This window comes from Bufo gargarizans, chromosome 4, assembly GCF_014858855.1.
Source record: "Bufo gargarizans isolate SCDJY-AF-19 chromosome 4, ASM1485885v1, whole genome shotgun sequence".
NCBI lineage: Eukaryota > Metazoa > Chordata > Amphibia > Anura > Bufonidae > Bufo > Bufo gargarizans.
Window position 1 is genome coordinate 529,519,344 of NC_058083.1, and position 18,989 is coordinate 529,538,332.

General features: G+C 46.4%; 2 protein-coding genes across 2 annotated transcripts in view; both read right to left on the reverse strand.

Annotated features, from left to right (window-relative positions):
• Positions 1–12,255, reverse strand: part of LOC122934757 (oocyte zinc finger protein XlCOF22-like) — a 29,338-nt gene extending 17,083 nt beyond the window's left edge. Inside the window, exons 1-3 of the mRNA XM_044290447.1 lie at positions 12,219–12,255; positions 12,012–12,135; positions 10,912–11,009 (exon numbers count right to left, since the gene is read on the reverse strand). Of these exons, the coding sequence (XP_044146382.1) occupies positions 10,912–11,009; positions 12,012–12,096 (183 nt within the window). The 5' untranslated portion in view covers positions 12,097–12,135; positions 12,219–12,255. The remainder of the gene's footprint in view (positions 1–10,911; positions 11,010–12,011; positions 12,136–12,218) is intronic.
• The window catches only part of LOC122934737 (oocyte zinc finger protein XlCOF22-like), a 676,648-nt gene that overhangs the window by 266,546 nt on the left and 391,113 nt on the right, over positions 1–18,989 (reverse strand). The gene's annotated exons all lie outside the window — the stretch shown is intronic.

Consider the following 18,989-nt stretch of genomic DNA (forward strand, 5'->3'; position numbering starts at 1 on the left):
CACCCGCGCGGAAAACTCGTGTGAAAAGGGGCCTTATCCCTATTATGCTATCTATCATCCATATTCCATACATTTTTTGTTTTTGTTTTAATAGTTATTTTATCTATCATTAATACACTTTTACTATTAGTATTTTCCTACCTATAACAGACAATCACACAAAGGCTGTATGCCAAAAGCCAGGTATGTGCAAGCCAACAACCTATCCATGAGACAGATAACAGTCAGCATACCTTACAATGGCAGCCTTGTGTGCAATGAGACATTTAAGACCAGCTCTCATCTGACTGAGAGCCAGTTAGCCTCAAAGTTGTTTGATTTTGGGCACCTGTGCACCTAGATCATTATCATTAGGGTGCCAAAAATTGTAAAAAAAAAATTGGATGCCAGCTAACTCTTCTCTCACTGCTTAGGAGGGCTGCATAAAAACTTTCCGTTTTCTAATTGTCCTAACATTTATATTCAATAACCTTTCCATACTGTTTTGTCATGTAAACACATTTGCAGAAACATGGGCATATGGGAAAGACATGAAAATAGTGGGGCACTCTCTATAGTAGAGGGATTTTTATTGATAATCAGATAAAATGTTGCACAATAATTAATATTCCATAGGTCAGGGATAAGGTAATAAATATCGATAATGAATGACAATAATAATCAGCTAGATATAACCATTAAACTCTAAGATAAAAACAATAAAAACTTATACATAAATATACAGATCCCAATAATCAATATATTCTAAAAAGGCAAAATTGTAGAGCCTCCGATAATAAAATAATCGCAATATGACAGATAGTGTGATAATGAAATAGTCGACCAGAAGCAATATTCGATAATAAATATTCGATGGTAAAATTAGCTGGTAAAATTCGAAAGTACTGATGAAGGGGTCACTGCTCTAAAACCCTGAAACGCGTCTGGTATCACCCCCATTTGGAAAAGCACTATTGCCAGACTGAGGAGGCATGGACATCATCGTTTGAAATATCGAACCGCCAAGGAACTAAAAACACTATTGCACGAAAGATATCTGGCTCTAATACAAGACCACGTGTGTTTAGAGGTTTTGGCGCGGAATTCAAACCCAACCAAACAGCCCTTGAGACCCGAATTCCTAATCTTCGAAGAAGGTAGACCGTGTCGAGGGCCTGAAGTCCATTTAAAAGACCTTCCGTTCAGAAATAAGCGATCGCTTTTCAGTCTAAAATACAGCGGGATGCCGCTGTTTGCATGTAGCGAGTGGGACGCCGCTCCATACACTATTGACTTCCATACGTGTTCCGAATCTTGGCCATTAACTTTATGTGTGCTAAAAATCGGTCAGTAGCTGGCACATAGTCCGAATATTCGGAAGAACTTGATGTCTCATCCTCTTGTGATTTTTTTACTTTCGAATTTTACCAGCTAATTTTACCATTGAATATTTATTATCGAATATTGCATCTGGTCGACTATTTCATTATCACACTATCTGTCATATTGCGATTATTTTATTATCGGAGGCTCTACAGTGTTGCCTTTTTTAGAATATAGTCAATGGGGCCAGAGCGGTAGTCAGGGGGCAGGCGTGCACTAGCGGCAGCACGGATCCGACAGGCTGTTCACCCACCGGAAATTCCTGTTGGAGTTCCTTGCCGCTAGTGTGAAAGTAGACTTATTGAATTTAAATGTTAGGACATTAAGAAAACTGAAAATTTTCATGCAGCCCTCCTAAACAGTGAGAGAAGAGTTAGCTGGCATCCCAAATTTTTTTTTTACAATTTTTGTCACCCTAATGATAATGATCTAGATGCACAGGTCCCCCAAGCCATTCAACAAAAGTTAAGCAACTTTGAGGCTCACTGGCTCTTAAGTCTGTGTGGATAGAGAGATGGTCTTGAATGTCTAATAGTGCACAAGGCTGCCTTTGTAAGGTATGCAGACTGTACCTGTCTTATCGATAGGTTGTTGGCTTGCACATACCTGGCTATTGGCATATAGCGTTTGTGTGATTATATGTTATAGGTAATGAAATTGCATGCGCAATACATGCATATTACATTGCCGATTTGTGCAATCGCAAATTTTTGAATTTATGGCGAATATTCAGTTAAACATTTGCAAAATATCACAGATTTGAATATTGCCTATGCCGCTCATCACTAGTACTATTGTGCTCCAGTAGTAATAAAGCCCTCCATACTGCCCTTCAGTAGTTCTAAAGTCCACCATAAAGCCCCAGTAGTATTAAAGCCCCCAGTGTGCCCCAGTAGTAAATATGCCCCCAGTAGAGCTAATGCCCCCAGCAGTAATGACAGCCACGACAGTATGCCACAGAAATAATAATGTCTGCCTATAGTGCCCCAGTTGTAATAAAGCCCCCATAATGTGTGCCAGAAGAAAAAATACCCTCTTATAGTGTACCCAGTAGGATTGCACCAGGTAACAAAGTCTCTATACTTTTTCGATAGTTTGGTACCTGATTCGATACCAGGATTGTCATTTCGCTATTGTGCAGCTTAGTATCAGTCACTATCGGTGAACATGCCGCGCGCAAAGCTCAGTGCACACCATGGTCTCATAAGCAGATCGAATCAAATTTATTTGTGATGAATGGCGTTAAAAAACATCTATTTCCGGGCAGCAGAGAGCTTTTGCAGGGGGTGGCACATGTGGCACCCCCTTTCCGTCCTCCATTGGAGCCATGGGATCTTAATCTAGTGCTCAGTGCTCTTCAGGCTTCAACGTTTGAGCCTTTGCAGCAAGTATCTCTATGCTTCCTGTCTTGCAAAGTGTCATTTTTGGTTGCAATCACGTCTATCCGGAGAGTTTTGGAACTCGCAGCTCTGTCATGTCGGTCGCCTTTCCTGATCCTCCTTCAGGATAAAAGTAGTTCTTCGTCCTGTTAAGTCCTTCCAACCGAAGGTGGTGTTGACATTCCATCTGAATGAGATTATTCTCCCTTCATTTTGTCCGGACCCGTCTCATCCTCAGGAGCAGTCGATCCACACTCTAGATTTGGTTTAAGCCGTTCGCATCCATCTGTCCCAGATGTCATCTTTCCGAAGGACAGATTGTCTGTTTGTGATTCCAGAAGGACCGAGGCGAGGGCTGGCTGCATCGAAGACTTCCATTTCCCGGTGGATTCGGTTGGCCATTGGGAAAGCGTACCGTTCTAAGGACCGGGCCTTACCCTTTCAGGTGACTGCTCATTCTGCTCAGGCAGTGCATCACTGGGCTTCGGCCCTTCAGGTGTGTAAGGCGGCGACTTGGTCGTCTTTACACACCTTTTCTAAGTTTTACAAGGTACACACCTTTGCGTCGTCTGACACTTCTTTGGGGAATACAGTTTTGCAGACGGCGGTTCTCTGATTGATAGGGGGGTTCTAGTTATGCCCACCCTTGGGGACTGCTCTGTGACGTCCCATGGTCAAGCTTGTGTCCTCCAATGATACGGATGAGAAAACTAGATTTTTGTACTAACCGTAAAATCTGTTTCCGTTCATTAGGGGAAGGGGGGGGGGGGGCGACAGCTCCCACCCAGTCTTTTGTTTTTTGGGCCATTCTGCCTGTGTGGTTTTGGGTTTGTACATAATGTGTTTTTTTTTTCATTGTCTTGCTTCTCCTACTGCTTTTGCACTGATTTGGATTAGTCCCTTTAGGAAGGATATACAGTAGCTGTAGGGGAGGAGCTCACACTTTTTTTGCTTAGTGTCCACCTCCTAGTACCAACAGCTATACCCATGATCAAACCCGTGACCCCCAATTAACGGAAGAGAAACTGATTTTACGGTGAATACAAAAATCAAGTTTTTCCAATGTTCCCCCAAACACATTACACCACGTGACCCCCTTCAGAAAAGGACCAAGGCCTGTGCCCTGCATGGGCATTTTAACCCCTTAGTCAGACACGCCATCCCTCCCCCTGTTTTGAAGTAGGGCCAACTGTGGAGCCTGATTTCCTCTGCCCAACTATCACACACCCTCAGCAGATGGCAGGCATTGAATCATCAGCCGGACTCTACATAACTTCAGAGGATCCACTGCCTGTCTACCAGCTCCCTTGCTGATGTAGATTTAGACAATTTTCTACACCTAAAACAGGCATAGAAAATGACACATGAGACGGGCCAAAAAGTGGCGTATATCTGTTAGTAAATGAACCCCTGTGTGCTTCACATTAATAGTAATTAACCCCTTCATGTACCTCACATGTACCCCACCATGTTGCCCAGTATGTGAAGAGTAAGTTTATGAGGTTACTACTAATGTGAGGCATAGGGTTTATGAACTTAAACTTCCATGTGCCAATCATGTTCCTCACATAATGGGTAATCGATATTTTGCACATAAAACCCCCACAAAAAATACACATTAACCTCATGTTGTGTATTTTTTGTGTTGCATCGAATGGTATAGAGCAGGGATGCTCAACCTGCGGCCCTCCAGCTGTTGTAAAACTCCCACGATGCCCTTCTGTAGGATGATAGCTGTAGGCTATCAGGGAATGATGGGAGTTGTCGTTTTGCAACAGCTGGTGGGCCACAGGATGAGCATGCCTGGTATAGAGTATTGCAATACTTTTACTTGGTATCAAACTCTAGTCTGCTGTAGTACTAATTGCCACCTTATAGTTCTGCTAGTAGAAAAAAAAATGTCGCTTTATATATACACTCTCATAAATTTTGGTAATAACTGACAAAGCTGCAATTAAACATCCCTCCCCTTCTACAAAAACACCACACACTGGTATTGACAATATACAATGTCATATCAATGCAGTAAAACGCGTAGAATAAACGTGTAGATTGATGCAGTACAACACGATAAATATAACTGGTATATTGACGCAGTAGTAGAATGCATTATATTAAACTGTACGGTATAATGATGCTATACATTATATTAAACCTTTATACTGAGGCACTTAAATAAGCTAAAATGCAGAATTACAATCAGTAGGTAAACTGAAACTATTTGGCAAGTAACAGAGGTGCATATAAACGTGCCCTGCTATGAACACACTGGTAAATGTGCTGAACGGCTTAACCCTTTTCTGACACAGAGATTTTCAATTTTTCACTCCTTGTCTTCCTGGAGCCATAACTTCTTTATGTTTTGCTCACATCGCCATATGAGGGCTTGTTTTTTGGGGAGAAAGTTGTACTTTCTAGTGGCACTATTTTATATTGCATATTATGTAATGGGAAGCTAGAAAAATAAATTATGGAAGCACTAATTAGTACAGGAGGACAGGGGGTGGTGAATACAGCTCTCCCCGTGCTAGCTCTGTGCTCCCCGCTTCTTGGTCTTCTCCTGCAGGCTCTGCGCCCTGTGCTGTGACCTGCGCGCAGTGTGAGGATGTCGGCGTACTTTGTGACCTCGCACTGTGTGACGTCGGGTCACAGCACAGCAGGAAGAGCACTGAATCTCAGGAGGGGCGTCCGGAACAGGGGAGGTTAGTTAATTTTTTATTTTTTGGGGTCTGATCTGAGGACTGATTAACTTGGAGGTTTTATTAACGTGGGGGTCTTATTTCAGGTTTGAATGGGTGTGTTAGTAACATGGTGTCTGATCTGATGCCTGATTGGGGGTCTTATAAACATTGGGGGTCTGATAAAAAATATTATTACTCTTGTTTTCCTCCTCTACAACCTAGGTGCGTCTTATAGGTGGAATAATACTGTACACAGTTTTTCAAATTTTTTATACTGAAAAAAAAAGTTAAGTTAAAAAATGACTTTCTTTTCATCTCCATATTCTGACCCCCATAACATTTTCAGTTATGTCTACAGTGCTGTGTAAGAGCTAATATTTTGCGGGACGATCTCCAGTTTTTATTGAGACCATTTTGTGGTATATATTTTTTTCCATTACACCATTCGCTGTAAGGGATCAATATTTTTCGCTTTAAATAGTAGAGGTGTTATCGGATGCAATGATGTCTATATTTTTGATTATTTACTTTTATTTTAATTTGGGGTAAAGGGGGGCAATTCGAATTTTTGTAATCTAAAAAACCTTTTTTTTACTTTATTTTTGGCTCCCAACATGCAATCATTAGACTCCCTTTTATATTAAGTATTGGAATTTTAGCCATTACAGAACACAAAGATCAGTATATTACAATAGATGCTGCCACCTGCATTGGATTATACATGTAATAGTCCTAAAAGCCTTCTACAGCTTCTGGCCTATTACTACTATGGGACGCCTTCCCTGATTTCAGCCATGTAAAAGTGTTCCTGCCCAGAAAGCGCGTGCTTCTGTGTTTTTTACCTCTCAGATGCCGCGGTCACATTTGAACACAGCATCTGAGGAGATTAAAGTCTGTGAACGGCATTATCACTGATCACAGACATTAGCCCCGTTTGTCTGCTGTATGGAACTGCAAGCACCCGGCGGCTAAGGCACTTGTCACGGAGCAGACACCATCTTTAGAGACCTGATATCCACTGTACATGTATGGATGTCAGGAGAGTGTTAAAGGGGACAGTTTAGGGGCCATTTTGTTGCTGACAAGTTCCATGTTCATTACAATTAATACAATGTTTTATGACACCAGAAACCATTTGCAAACAACAATAACATGAAATACAGAGTACAGTTTACTCCACTGCTGCTGGGGGAGGTCAGTAGACGGAGCGTACAGTATACTCCACTGCTGCTGGGGGAGGTCAGTAGACGGAGAGTACAGTATACTCCACTGCTGCTGGGGGAGGTCAGTAGATGGAGAGTACAGTATACTCCGCTGCTGCTGGGGGAGGTCAGTAGATGGAGAGTACAGTATACTCCACTGCTGCTGGGGGAGGTCAGTGTATGGAGAGTACAGTATACTCCACTGCTGCTGGGGGAGGTCAGTAGATGGAGAGTACAGTATACTCCACTGCTGCTGGGGGAGGTCAGTAGATGGAGCGTACAGTTTACTCCACTGCTGCTGGGGGAGGTCAGTAGATGGAGAGTACAGTATACTCCACTGCTGCTGGGGGAGGTCAGTGTATGGAGAGTACAGTATACTCCACTGCTGCTGGGGGAGGTCAGTAGATGGAGAGTACAGTATACTCCACTGCTGCTGGGGGAGGTCAGTAGATGGAGAGTACAGTATACTCCACTGCTGCTGGGGGAGGTCAGTGTATGGAGAGTACAGTATACTCCACTGCTGCTGGGGGAGGTCAGTAGATGGAGAGTACAGTATACTCCACTGCTGCTGGGGGAGGTCAGTAGATGGAGCGTACAGTATACTCCACTGCTGCTGGGGGAGGTCAGTAGATGGAGCGTACAGTATACTCCACTGCTGCTGGGGGAGGTCAGTGTATGGAGAGTACAGTATACTCCACTGCTGCTGGGGGAGGTCAGTAGACGGAGAGTACAGTATACTCCACTGCTGCTGGGGGAGGTCAGTAGATGGAGAGTACAGTATACTCCACTGCTGCTGGGGGAGGTCAGTGTATGGAGAGTACAGTATACTCCACTGCTGCTGGGGGAGGTCAGTAGATGGAGAGTACAGTATACTCCACTGCTGCTGGGGGAGGTCAGTAGATGGAGAGTACAGTATACTCCACTGCTGCTGGGGGAGGTCAGTAGACGGAGAGTACAGTATACTCCACTGCTGCTGGGGGAGGTCAGTAGACGGAGCGTACAGTATACTCCACTGCTGCTGGGGGAGGTCAGTAGATGGAGAGTACAGTATACTCCACTGCTGCTGGGGGAGGTCAGTAGATGGAGCGTACAGTTTACTCCACTGCTGCTGGGGGAGGTCAGTAGACGGAGAGTACAGTATACTCCACTGCTGCTGGGGGAGGTCAGTAGATGCAGCGTACAGTATACTCCACTGCTGCTGGGGAGGTCAGTAGATGGAGAGTACAGTATACTCCACTGCTGCTGGGGGAGGTCAGTAGATGGAGAGTACAGTATACTCCACTGCTGCTGGGGGAGGTCAGTAGATGGAGAGTACAGTATACTCCACTGCTGCTGGGGGAGGTCAGTAGATGGAGAGTACAGTATACTCCACTGCTGCTGGGGGAGGTCAGTAGATGGAGAGTACAGTATACTCCACTGCTGCTGGGGGAGGTCAGTAGATGGAGAGTACAGTATACTCCACTGCTGCTGGGGGAGGTCAGTAGATGGAGAGTACAGTATACTCCACTGCTGCTGGGGAGGTCAGTAGATGGAGAGTACAGTATACTCCACTGCTGCTGGGGAGGTCAGTAGATGGAGAGTACAGTATACTCCACTGCTGCTGGGGGAGGTCAGTAGATGGAGAGTACAGTATACTCCACTGCTGCTGGGGGAGGTCAGTAGATGGAGAGTACAGTATACTCCACTGCTGCTGGGGGAGGTCAGTAGATGGAGAGTACAGTATACTCCACTGCTGCTGGGGGAGGTCAGTAGATGGAGAGTACAGTATACTCCACTGCTGCTGGGGGAGGTCAGTAGATGGAGAGTACAGTATACTCCACTGCTGCTGGGGGAGGTCAGTAGATGGAGAGTACAGTATACTCCACTGCTGCTGGGGGAGGTCAGTAGATGGAGAGTACAGTATACTCCACTGCTGCTGGGGGAGGTCAGTAGATGGAGAGTACAGTATACTCCACTGCTGCTGGGGGAGGTCAGTAGACGGAGAGTACAGTATACTCCACTGCTGCTGGGGGAGGTCAGTAGATGGAGAGTACAGTATACTCCACTGCTGCTGGGGGAGGTCAGTAGATGGAGAGTACAGTATACTCCACTGCTGCTGGGGGAGGTCAGTAGATGGAGAGTACAGTATACTCCACTGCTGCTGGGGGAGGTCAGTAGACGGAGAGTACAGTATACTCCACTGCTGCTGGGGGAGGTCAGTAGACTGGAGAGTACAGTATACTCCACTGCTGCTGGGGGAGGTCAGTAGATGGAGAGTACAGTATACTCCACTGCTGCTGGGGGAGGTCAGTAGACTGGAGAGTACAGTATACTCCACTGCTGCTGGGGGAGGTCAGTAGATGGAGAGTACAGTATACTCCACTGCTGCTGGGGGAGGTCAGTAGATGGAGAGTACAGTATACTCCACTGCTGCTGGGGGAGGTCAGTAGACGGAGAGTACAGTATACTCCACTGCTGCTGGGGGAGGTCAGTAGATGGAGAGTACAGTATACTCCACTGCTGCTGGGGGAGGTCAGTAGATGGAGAGTACAGTATACTCCACTGCTGCTGGGGGAGGTCAGTAGACGGAGAGTACAGTATACTCCACTGCTGCTGGGGGAGGTCAGTAGATGGAGAGTACAGTATACTCCACTGCTGCTGGGGGAGGTCAGTAGATGGAGAGTACAGTATACTCCACTGCTGCTGGGGGAGGTCAGTAGACGGAGAGTACAGTATACTCCACTGCTGCTGGGGTGAGGTCAGTAGATGGAGAGTACAGTATACTCCACTGCTGCTGGGGGAGGTCAGTAGACGGAGAGTACAGTATACTCCACTGCTGCTGGGGGAGGTCAGTAGACTGGAGAGTACAGTATACTCCACTGCTGCTGGGGGAGGTCAGTAGATGGAGAGTACAGTATACTCCACTGCTGCTGGGGGAGGTCAGTAGACTGGAGAGTACAGTATACTCCACTGCTGCTGGGGGAGGTCAGTAGATGCAGAGTACAGTATACTCCACTGCTGCTGGGGGAGGTCAGTAGATGGAGAGTACAGTATACTCCACTGCTGCTGGGGGAGGTCAGTAGATGGAGAGTACAGTATACTCCACTGCTGCTGGGGGAGGTCAGTAGACTGGAGAGTACAGTATACTCCACTGCTGCTGGGGGAGGTCAGTAGATGGAGAGTACAGTATACTCCACTGCTGCTGGGGGAGGTCCGTAGCTGGAGAGTACAGTATACTCCACTGCTGCTGGGGGAGGTCAGTAGATGGAGAGTACAGTATACTCCACTGCTGCTGGGGGAGGTCAGTAGATGGAGAGTACAGTATACTCCACTGCTGCTGGGGGAGGTCAGTAGACGGAGCGTACAGTATACTCCACTGCTGCTGGGGGAGGTCAGTAGATGGAGAGTACAGTATACTCCACTGCTGCTGGGGGAGGTCAGTAGATGGAGAGTACAGTATACTCCACTGCTGCTGGGGGAGGTCAGTAGATGGAGAGTACAGTATACTCCACTGCTGCTGGGGAGGTCAGTAGATGGAGCGTACAGTATACTCCACTGCTGCTGGGGGAGGTCAGTAGATGGAGAGTACAGTATACTCCACTGCTGCTGGGGGAGGTCAGTAGATGGAGAGTACAGTATACTCCACTGCTGCTGGGGGAGGTCAGTAGATGGAGCGTACAGTATACTCCACTGCTGCTGGGGGAGGTCAGTAGACGGAGAGTACAGTATACTCCACTGCTGCTGGGGGAGGTCAGTAGACGGAGAGTACAGTATACTCCACTGCTGCTGGGGGAGGTCAGTAGACGGAGAGTACAGTATACTCCACTGCTGCTGGGGGAGGTCAGTAGATGGAGAGTACAGTATACTCCACTGCTGCTGGGGGAGGTCAGTAGATGGAGAGTACAGTATACTCCACTGCTGCTGGGGGAGGTCAGTAGATGGAGCGTACAGTATACTCCACTGCTGCTGGGGGAGGTCAGTAGACGGAGAGTACAGTATACTCCACTGCTGCTGGGGGAGGTCAGTAGATGGAGAGTACAGTATACTCCACTGCTGCTGGGGGAGGTCAGTAGATGGAGAGTACAGTATACTCCACTGCTGCTGGGGGAGGTCAGTAGATGGAGAGTACAGTATACTCCACTGCTGCTGGGGGAGGTCAGTAGATGGAGCCTACAGTATACTCCACTGCTGCTGGGGGAGGTCAGTAGATGGAGAGTACAGTATACTCCACTGCTGCTGGGGGAGGTCAGTAGAAAGCTCCATTACATCAGTCTATACAGGATTTGTAGAAACCTCAGCTTCACCTACCTGATGATCCAGTGGGATATTCGGTTTCTCCTCTGGACAGTCCTGGGAATACTGAGGACTGGGACATCTCTCTGGTGGATTTCTCTGACTGGATCCATCTGTAGGAAATACACACAGTGACTGAATACATTGTCTATATCCAATGATGAGTGAATCTGTGATGCCGGCCGGTCCGTGGCTGCTGACATCTCCTTGTTCCTTGAAGGCCGTTGGAGCTCTTACCCAACTCCCTGCTCCGGTGGTCCATGCCTGTTGGCATTTCATTGTTCTGTCCACAGCGTGCTGATCTGTGGCCAGCTCTTGGCCTGCAGTGGCTTTGTCCGCCTGTAGGGCATGTGCTTCTTCTGGTTCTTAAAGGGCCAGCATGTGTGGCCCTTATCTGTCCATTCTATGTCTAGCCTCCCTGGGATATTTAAGGCACCCTCCCCTGTGGAATGGTGCCTGAGTAAGAGCATTATATTGATTTATGATGCTATGTAACCCTTAGATGTCTGGAATGTATTGGATAACACTCATATAATGCTGTCAGCGTTATCCAATATGCTCCAGAACTGTAAGGGTTACATAGCATCATAAATCAGTATAATGCGACCCCGGCAGTGCTGGGAGGTCAGGACGGGTGCTGCGCTGCGAGTCCGGAGCGTGACACTTGCTCGTCTGAAAGCGGCCTCACCTCTGCCTGTTTACTGGATTTAACTTATTGCTGCCTGACCTGACCTCTGCCTGTTTCCAGTACTGATCCTGTGCTGCCTACTCTGATCTTTGCACTGTTTATTGCTTTGCGCAAACGCTCCCTGTCTTTGCTTGTCTTGTGGCTACAGTTCTGACTGATCCCTTGGTGCTTTTCATTGGTATCTCTTTATTCCAGTGGGACAGCAGCCACTGAACAGAGACTGCTGCCAAAGGTAGTGGCCTGGTGGTTCCCCTGCAGTGATGTCCTTATGGATTTAAGGGTAAGGACTGGGGGAGGTAAGGGGGGAGGGTAATCTATCTGATCAGTTAGCAGTAGCCCCAGCCAAATCTGTGGCACAGCACATCTACATCCGCACTCTGATTCAAAACTGTTCTCTCCTCTACAGTCATGGAAGGTCTCCTCTTACCCGGTGATGTGAGGGACTGGTGATTCTCCATCATGGCGTCCTTGTACAGATCCTTGTGTTCTTCAAAATACTCCCACTCCTCCATGGAGAAATAGACAGCGACATCCCGACACCTTATAGGAACCTGACAACACAAGGACACAGTCATTACCAGACCCCTCCCTTGGCGTTATTGTATAATGTCCCAGCATTCCCAGCAGCGCTCACCTCTCCGCTCAGCAGCTCAGTGATCCTGGTGGTAAGTTCTAGGATCTTCTGCTCATGTATCAGGGAATGAGGTGGAGGCTCGGTGATGGGGCTCTGGGTCCTGCTCCATCCTTCTGACACACGGGGTGTCACACACTCACCAGACGACTTCTTCACTACTGTGTAATCCTGTGTATGGGGAGACGCCGATCACCACAGAGATTCTAAGAATCCTTCCCCTTTCCAGACATTTCCCTGGTTTATTACTAGAGATAAGAGTGACGTCATGTGAGACTCTCACCTCTCCAGTTATCAAGGAGATGATCTCCAGGGTGAGGTCTAATATCCTTGCAGCCATGTGTTTTCTGTCCTTGTACAGATCCTTGTGTTCTTTTAAATACTCCCACTCCTCCATGGAGAAATAAACAGCGACATCCTGACACCTTATAGGAACCTGACAACACAAGGACACAGTCATTACCAGACCCCTCCATTGGCGTTATTGTATAATGTCCCAGCATTCCCAGCAGCGCTCACCTCTCCACTTAGCAGCTCAGTGATCCTGGTGGTAAGTTCTAGGATCTTCTGCTCATGTATCAGGGAATGAGGTGGAGGCTCGGTGATGGGGCTCTGGGTCCTGCTCCATCCTCCTGACACACGGGGTGTCACACACTCACCAGACGACTTCTTCACTACTGTGTAATCCTGTATATGGGGAGACGCCGATCACTACAGAGATTCTAAGAATCCTTCGCCTTTCCAGACATTTCCCTGTTTTATTACTAGAGATAAGAGTGATGTCATGTGAGACCCTCACCTCTCCGGTTATCAAGGAGATGATCTCCAGGGTGAGGTCTAATATCCTTACAGTCATGAGGTCTCTGTCCTTCTCCATCCTTGGTGGGTCATCGATGGAATGGACCATTGGCTCTAAAAAGAAGAGAGTCCTGCACCTAAGGAACCTGAGGGAAACAAGGAGGATTGTGAGCAAAATTACATCTTACCTTTAACTAAAGTGTCAAAAAAATTAAGAATGACAAAAGTCTACCAATATATTGTACAATGGAGGTGACTTAGCTATTGGGGTTGTGAGGGGTAGCTTTCTTTTAGGGGATCATTCACACTGATACGGCTTCAGGACACCAGGTTTCAGGTCCAAACAGTGAATTTATTGTGATACACCAGCACAAGCAAAATGACAAAAATAATAAACACTCGCCCGTCCAGGCTCTAACTAAACATAATATTCCTGACTCACCTAAGTCCCTGTTCACAACCTGTGAACACATGCTGCTTTCTCAGCCAATGTCCTACAGCCTCCTGGCTGTACAGAGCACAGTACGCCCACTGTCTCCAGTCCAGTGTCTCTTGGGGAATAGTGGTCTCTCAGCCCTCCTGGCTTGGACCACACAGAGCCTCCAGGCCTCTGTCCACAGGCAACACACTCCCCCAAAGTTCAGGCTAGCGCCTAGCCTCGTGGTCCCTCAGCCCACACGACTGAGACCACTCACACAGAGCCTCACCAGGACTCTGCTTCACCAAACACTCCAGAGTGAGCCACACCCAAGATCCAGTAGCAGGATTAAATAGGATCCCTGGACATGAGCATGCCCTAAGTCCTGGACTGGAGCATGGGGAACAGGCTCCCACCCAACACATTGCCAGTTCCCAGTAAAAGCCCGCCCTGAAATAGCTAAACCAGCTACACTATCTATATGGTGTCCCCCAACTACTTTAGTGGACACTTGAACTAGGGCTTTTACTGCACCAAGGCAGGGCCCCTTGGTGACACGCTCCCGGTGCACACAACACCCCTTTTATCCTGCTTCCCTGTGACTTTACTGCACACCTCAATGTTCACATTGCCACAGGTGTCTTATACATACCAGACTGATGATCATAATAAATCAGTCAGCCGGCCTCCTGCTATACAGTGAATACAGTGTTACACAGGACACACATCGCAGTCTACCACATCTTATTTTTTATTTTATTTTTATTTTTACTGTAAATGTCTTTATTAATGGGATGACTGATAGGAAGGTCACAGACACTTGATCTGACATGCTTTCTGCAGCCTTTGAGAATTTGAATGTTTTCCAATGTAATGACTCACATTTGGTCTCAGGACTGTGTTTAAAGTGAACCTGAGTTTTCAAAAAAGGTTTGGATAATGGCAGTGCTTCTTTGTACAGTCTGAGAAGGAACTGTTATGTTTTGGCTTACCTTAAGTTTATTTCAGCCATATTATCTCATTTCAGCTGCACATCTAGATGCATTTCACTCAGAAGCAGGGGGGGTCTCCCCAGGGGGGGGTCTCCCTTCTACAGGTACTGTATGCAGTGACCTCACTTCCCTTACTTTGCACTATGTTTTTTTTCTAAAGAGCTCAGAAAGCTGATAAAGAGGGATAAATCACACTTACAGAAAGGCAGGAGGCTCCTGTGATCTTCAGAAGCTTCGTAGAAGCAGTTATTTTATCAGGGTCAGGGTCTCAGCCAGCTCTGACACCCCCCACTTCCTCTCATCCGTCTTCTGGGTCTGGGTAATGTTTCTGTATAATGACTCCTAATTTCTTTGATTGTATCTCAATCACTGGGATTTAATGTGAAGTAATTGGATTAAAGGGGTTGTGTCACAAACCAGCGAGTGTGAACCCACTGTGCCACGTGTCCTACCACCTCTAAGGGTGTTGTCTAAGTGAACCCCTCGTTCTTTACAGTACCCCTGATGGTGGGGACAGACTTTCCCGAGGGGAACACCAGGTCGCTACCTCTTGAGGAGGGCAGGCACACGAGGCAGCTGGTCCAGGCAGACTAGAAGTACAAGTGCAGTCAGGCAGGCAGAGTCATTACCAGGAGCAACAGTGCAGGACGGAAGGATGAGGCAGAGGCGTAGTCAGACAGGCAAAAGGTCAGGGCAGGCGGCACAGGTACAGGTTAGGCAATCCGGGTCGGCAACAGGAGAGTCAAGGCAAGCAGGCAGGGATCAGACGGTTAGTGGAGTCCAGGAATGAAGTAGAAGTCAGGAACACACGTGTGTATCAGGAACTAGCAAACACAAGGACCTTAAAACTGAGGCATCTGGGAAGAGGGCTGAGTCACTTAAATATGTGCAGGAGGGCCAGGGTTGGTCAGCGAGGTCACATAACCCAACCAATACACTGCTCATTTCCATGGTTACAGCCCACGCTGCAATCCATCAGTGGTGGTCGTGCTTGCACACTATAAGAAAAAGCGTCAGCCTCTCTGGTGGCCGGGACCATGGGAGCGCACATAGGCTAGTGCTATTTCCTATATTGTGGAAGCACGACCTCTGATGGATTGCAGGGTGGTCTGTAACCAGGGAAACGAGCAGTGTATAACGTAATGGAAAAATGAATCCAGCCAGCAAAGGAGGCAATATGGATAATAACAATGCATTAGTAAGTGCCTTGTATTAACTTTCTCTACATGATAAAAGCTACTTACTGAAGTGAGAGGACCCCTTTAATAACTAGTATATTCCAGGGATTCATTCAGACCCTGCGGTGTCAGGGAGATAAACCGGAAGATCCAATCATTCTATTTTCTACAGAGGCGCTGATAAGATTGTGGCACCCACTCAATTGGAGTCAGACAAAGAGGTGTTGGGTCCCCATCAAGCACCTGTGCAAAATGTCCTGGTATATCCATTCTATGTACATTCCCTGTAAGTGATTAGGGAGTGTTCAGGCACCTTCCCCCAAAATATTGTTTTATTATTATTTTTTTCTTGATACCGACTGTTCACCTACCAACCAACTTCACCAACCCGTATCTACTAGACAAGGAAATGTCTAGATTCTTCAGATCAATTAGACTACGAGCATATATCGAAATTGAAAAACCCACCTGGACCACCGGGAACAACAATACTCCATCTTCCTTCCAGGATCGCAACAAAAGCGTCAAACCCCCAAGTAACTTTACACCTCTGAAAAAAAATTACGTTGTGGAGTCTTACATCTCTCGAGTACAACATGACCTCAAGATCTTAGAAAAAAAGACACTCACCAAGAAGGTAAGACACAATATGTCCAATAGACTATCATGTGCTCTCGCAAATTTAAGTAAGGCTAGAGGTATAGTCATAAAGCCAGTGGACAAGGGCTCTGGTATAGTAGTAATGAACAGAACTGACTACAGGGAAGAGATCCTATGCCAATTGATGGACCACAATACCTATTTACCCATAGACTATGACCCCACCAAGGAGTTTTACAATGAACTGTTAGTAATTATCAATGAAGCTCTCAATGATGGTGTAATCAAAAAAAAAGTAGGCGATTACCTCACCCCAAAACACCCATGTGTTCGGGTGATATACACATTACGTAAAGTCCATAAAAATAGGGAACATCCCCCAGGGAGACCTATAGTTTCCGGTTGTGATTCCATATTCCAACCAGCTGCTAAGATGTTAGATTACTACTAAGACCATATGCTCAGAAAGGTAAATCCTTTATTCAGGACACCACAGACTTCGTAAATCAAATTCAGAACCTTTCATCTGGACTGGAAGGATTGTCTCCTAGTCACGATGGATGTGACCAGTTTATATACCAATATCCCGGCACTAGAAGGTATTGAATGCGTCCAAGAATCTTTACACCAAGAAGATGAGTTCTCATCCAGTGGACAACACTTTATTCTGCTTTTATTGTCTTTTGTACTCAAGCACAACTATTTTCTTTTTTCTACCTACAGGTATCTGGGACAGCGATGGGTTTTAACGTTGTGCCCACCTTTGCCGTCCTTTATATGAACCACTTTGAAGAAAAAGTGGTATACACACACATTATTTGTTTCAAAAGCATGTCCGATGTTGGGTTAGGTATATTGATGATGTTTTCTGTGTTTGGCAGGGACCAGAAGAAGATTTAATTAACTTTCATGAGATTAATAATTCAAGTGTGGACTCCATCTCTCTCTCCCTTAACTTCAGCAAAAGAGAGATTCCTTTCCTAGACGTCCATCTTAAGGTAAGAGATGGTACCCTAGTGACTGATTTGTACACAAAACCTACGGATAAAAATGGCCTACTCAGATTTAACAGTTACCATCCCCCAGGTTTGATTCGGTCCCTACCCCGGTCACAACTTATGAGGGTTAAAAGTATTGTGTCCAACACTACCACTATGGACTCCAGAGTCTCCGAAATGTCAAATAAATTCCTCAAGAGAGGCTTCCCCAGGCACATACTTCAGAATCGTATACATGAAGTATGGGACCTCCCTAGAACCAATTTGTTGTCCTTTAGGCCACCTACCCCTGATTCTCAGAACAAAGGTATACCATGTGTAACAACATTATCTCATTTGAGCAATGACATCAAGAGAATCATCAACAAACATTGGCATATCCTGATAAGGAATTTTCCTAACATCTACCGTATGCCAAAAAACCTCTGATGTCCTATAAAAGGGCGAGGAATATTAGAGACATTCTGGTGAGAGTTGACCTTGGCTCTAATAGAGTGAACAGTATACAAACCACCATTGCGGGTACTCCCATTAAGGGCACATACCCATGCTTGACATGTGCCCAATGTGGTAATGTCACAAAGGGCTCTACCTTCTCCCATCCCTCTACAGGTAAAATATTTAACATTTGTGGATATTTCTCTTGCCTCACGAGTTATATACCTCATAAAATGCACGTGCGGTTTGGGGTATGTCGGCGAAACTATCCAAAAAATTTAAGAACGGATTTGCCAACACAAATCTAACATATGTACTAAAAAGATGGATGCCCCTTTAGTGGAACACTTTACTACATACAAACACTGTGTTAGTCAATTGCGTTTTCAGGTTATTTATTGGGTCCCTCCTCTGCGAAGAGGGGGCAACCGTGAAATGCTGCTTGAGGAGAGAGAGATGGCGTGGATCTGCTGCTTGAACACATTACAACCGTCTGGACTCAACAGAGAGTATTGTTGGGATTAAAGGGATTCTGTCATGAGATTTTACCCCTATAACCTAAACATATGCTCATGTCCGTACTAATAAGAAGAATCCTAAGCTGGCCTTATTAAACCTCCCTGTGGCTCTATTAGCCCAAATCCTAATAACCTGTCAATCACTTACTTAAGGTGCCCAAGGGGACGTCCGATAATACAGGATGCCCGGCCGCACCCCTTGCCATCCGGTGCCCAGCGCCGCCCTCCCTGTCTTCAGCGCCGCCTTCTTCAGCTCAACGCCGCCTCCGCAATCCTCCCGTCCCTCTGCCAGATCCCGCACACATGGCCCAGCCTGATGGGCCCGTGCGGACTCCTGGCAGAGGCTTCGTTGAGCGAAGTGCGCATGCGCCGGCCTGATGCGCACTTCGCTCAACCCTGCTATGACCTGCAGATTGGCGCCAACCTCTCACAGCCCGGGAAAAGCTGTCAGGAGCCGGATCACGCCTACAGACAGCTGGAGACAGAGGCTTCCTTCTGATCCCATTTCACTCAATAAGTTGTACGCGAATAAGAATTATCAGAAATAATAAGGCAGTGTATATATATATATATATATATAATTTGAAGAAAGTGAGGAAGCAGCACACTGTATAAGCAGGGGGTGCACGTCCGGCCAGTGTGGACCAGCACCTTGGTCCAATGTACTAGAAGTGAAAAATAGCCAGCAGCACTCCAAATCAATTCAAAAGTAGATGGTTTATTGGACCCAAAATCAGGCGACGTTTCAACAGCTTGTTGCTGTCTTTATCAAGCACAGTGCACATGTGTTACAGACACACTTTAAATAAGGGCATCAATCAAAAATAGATTAAC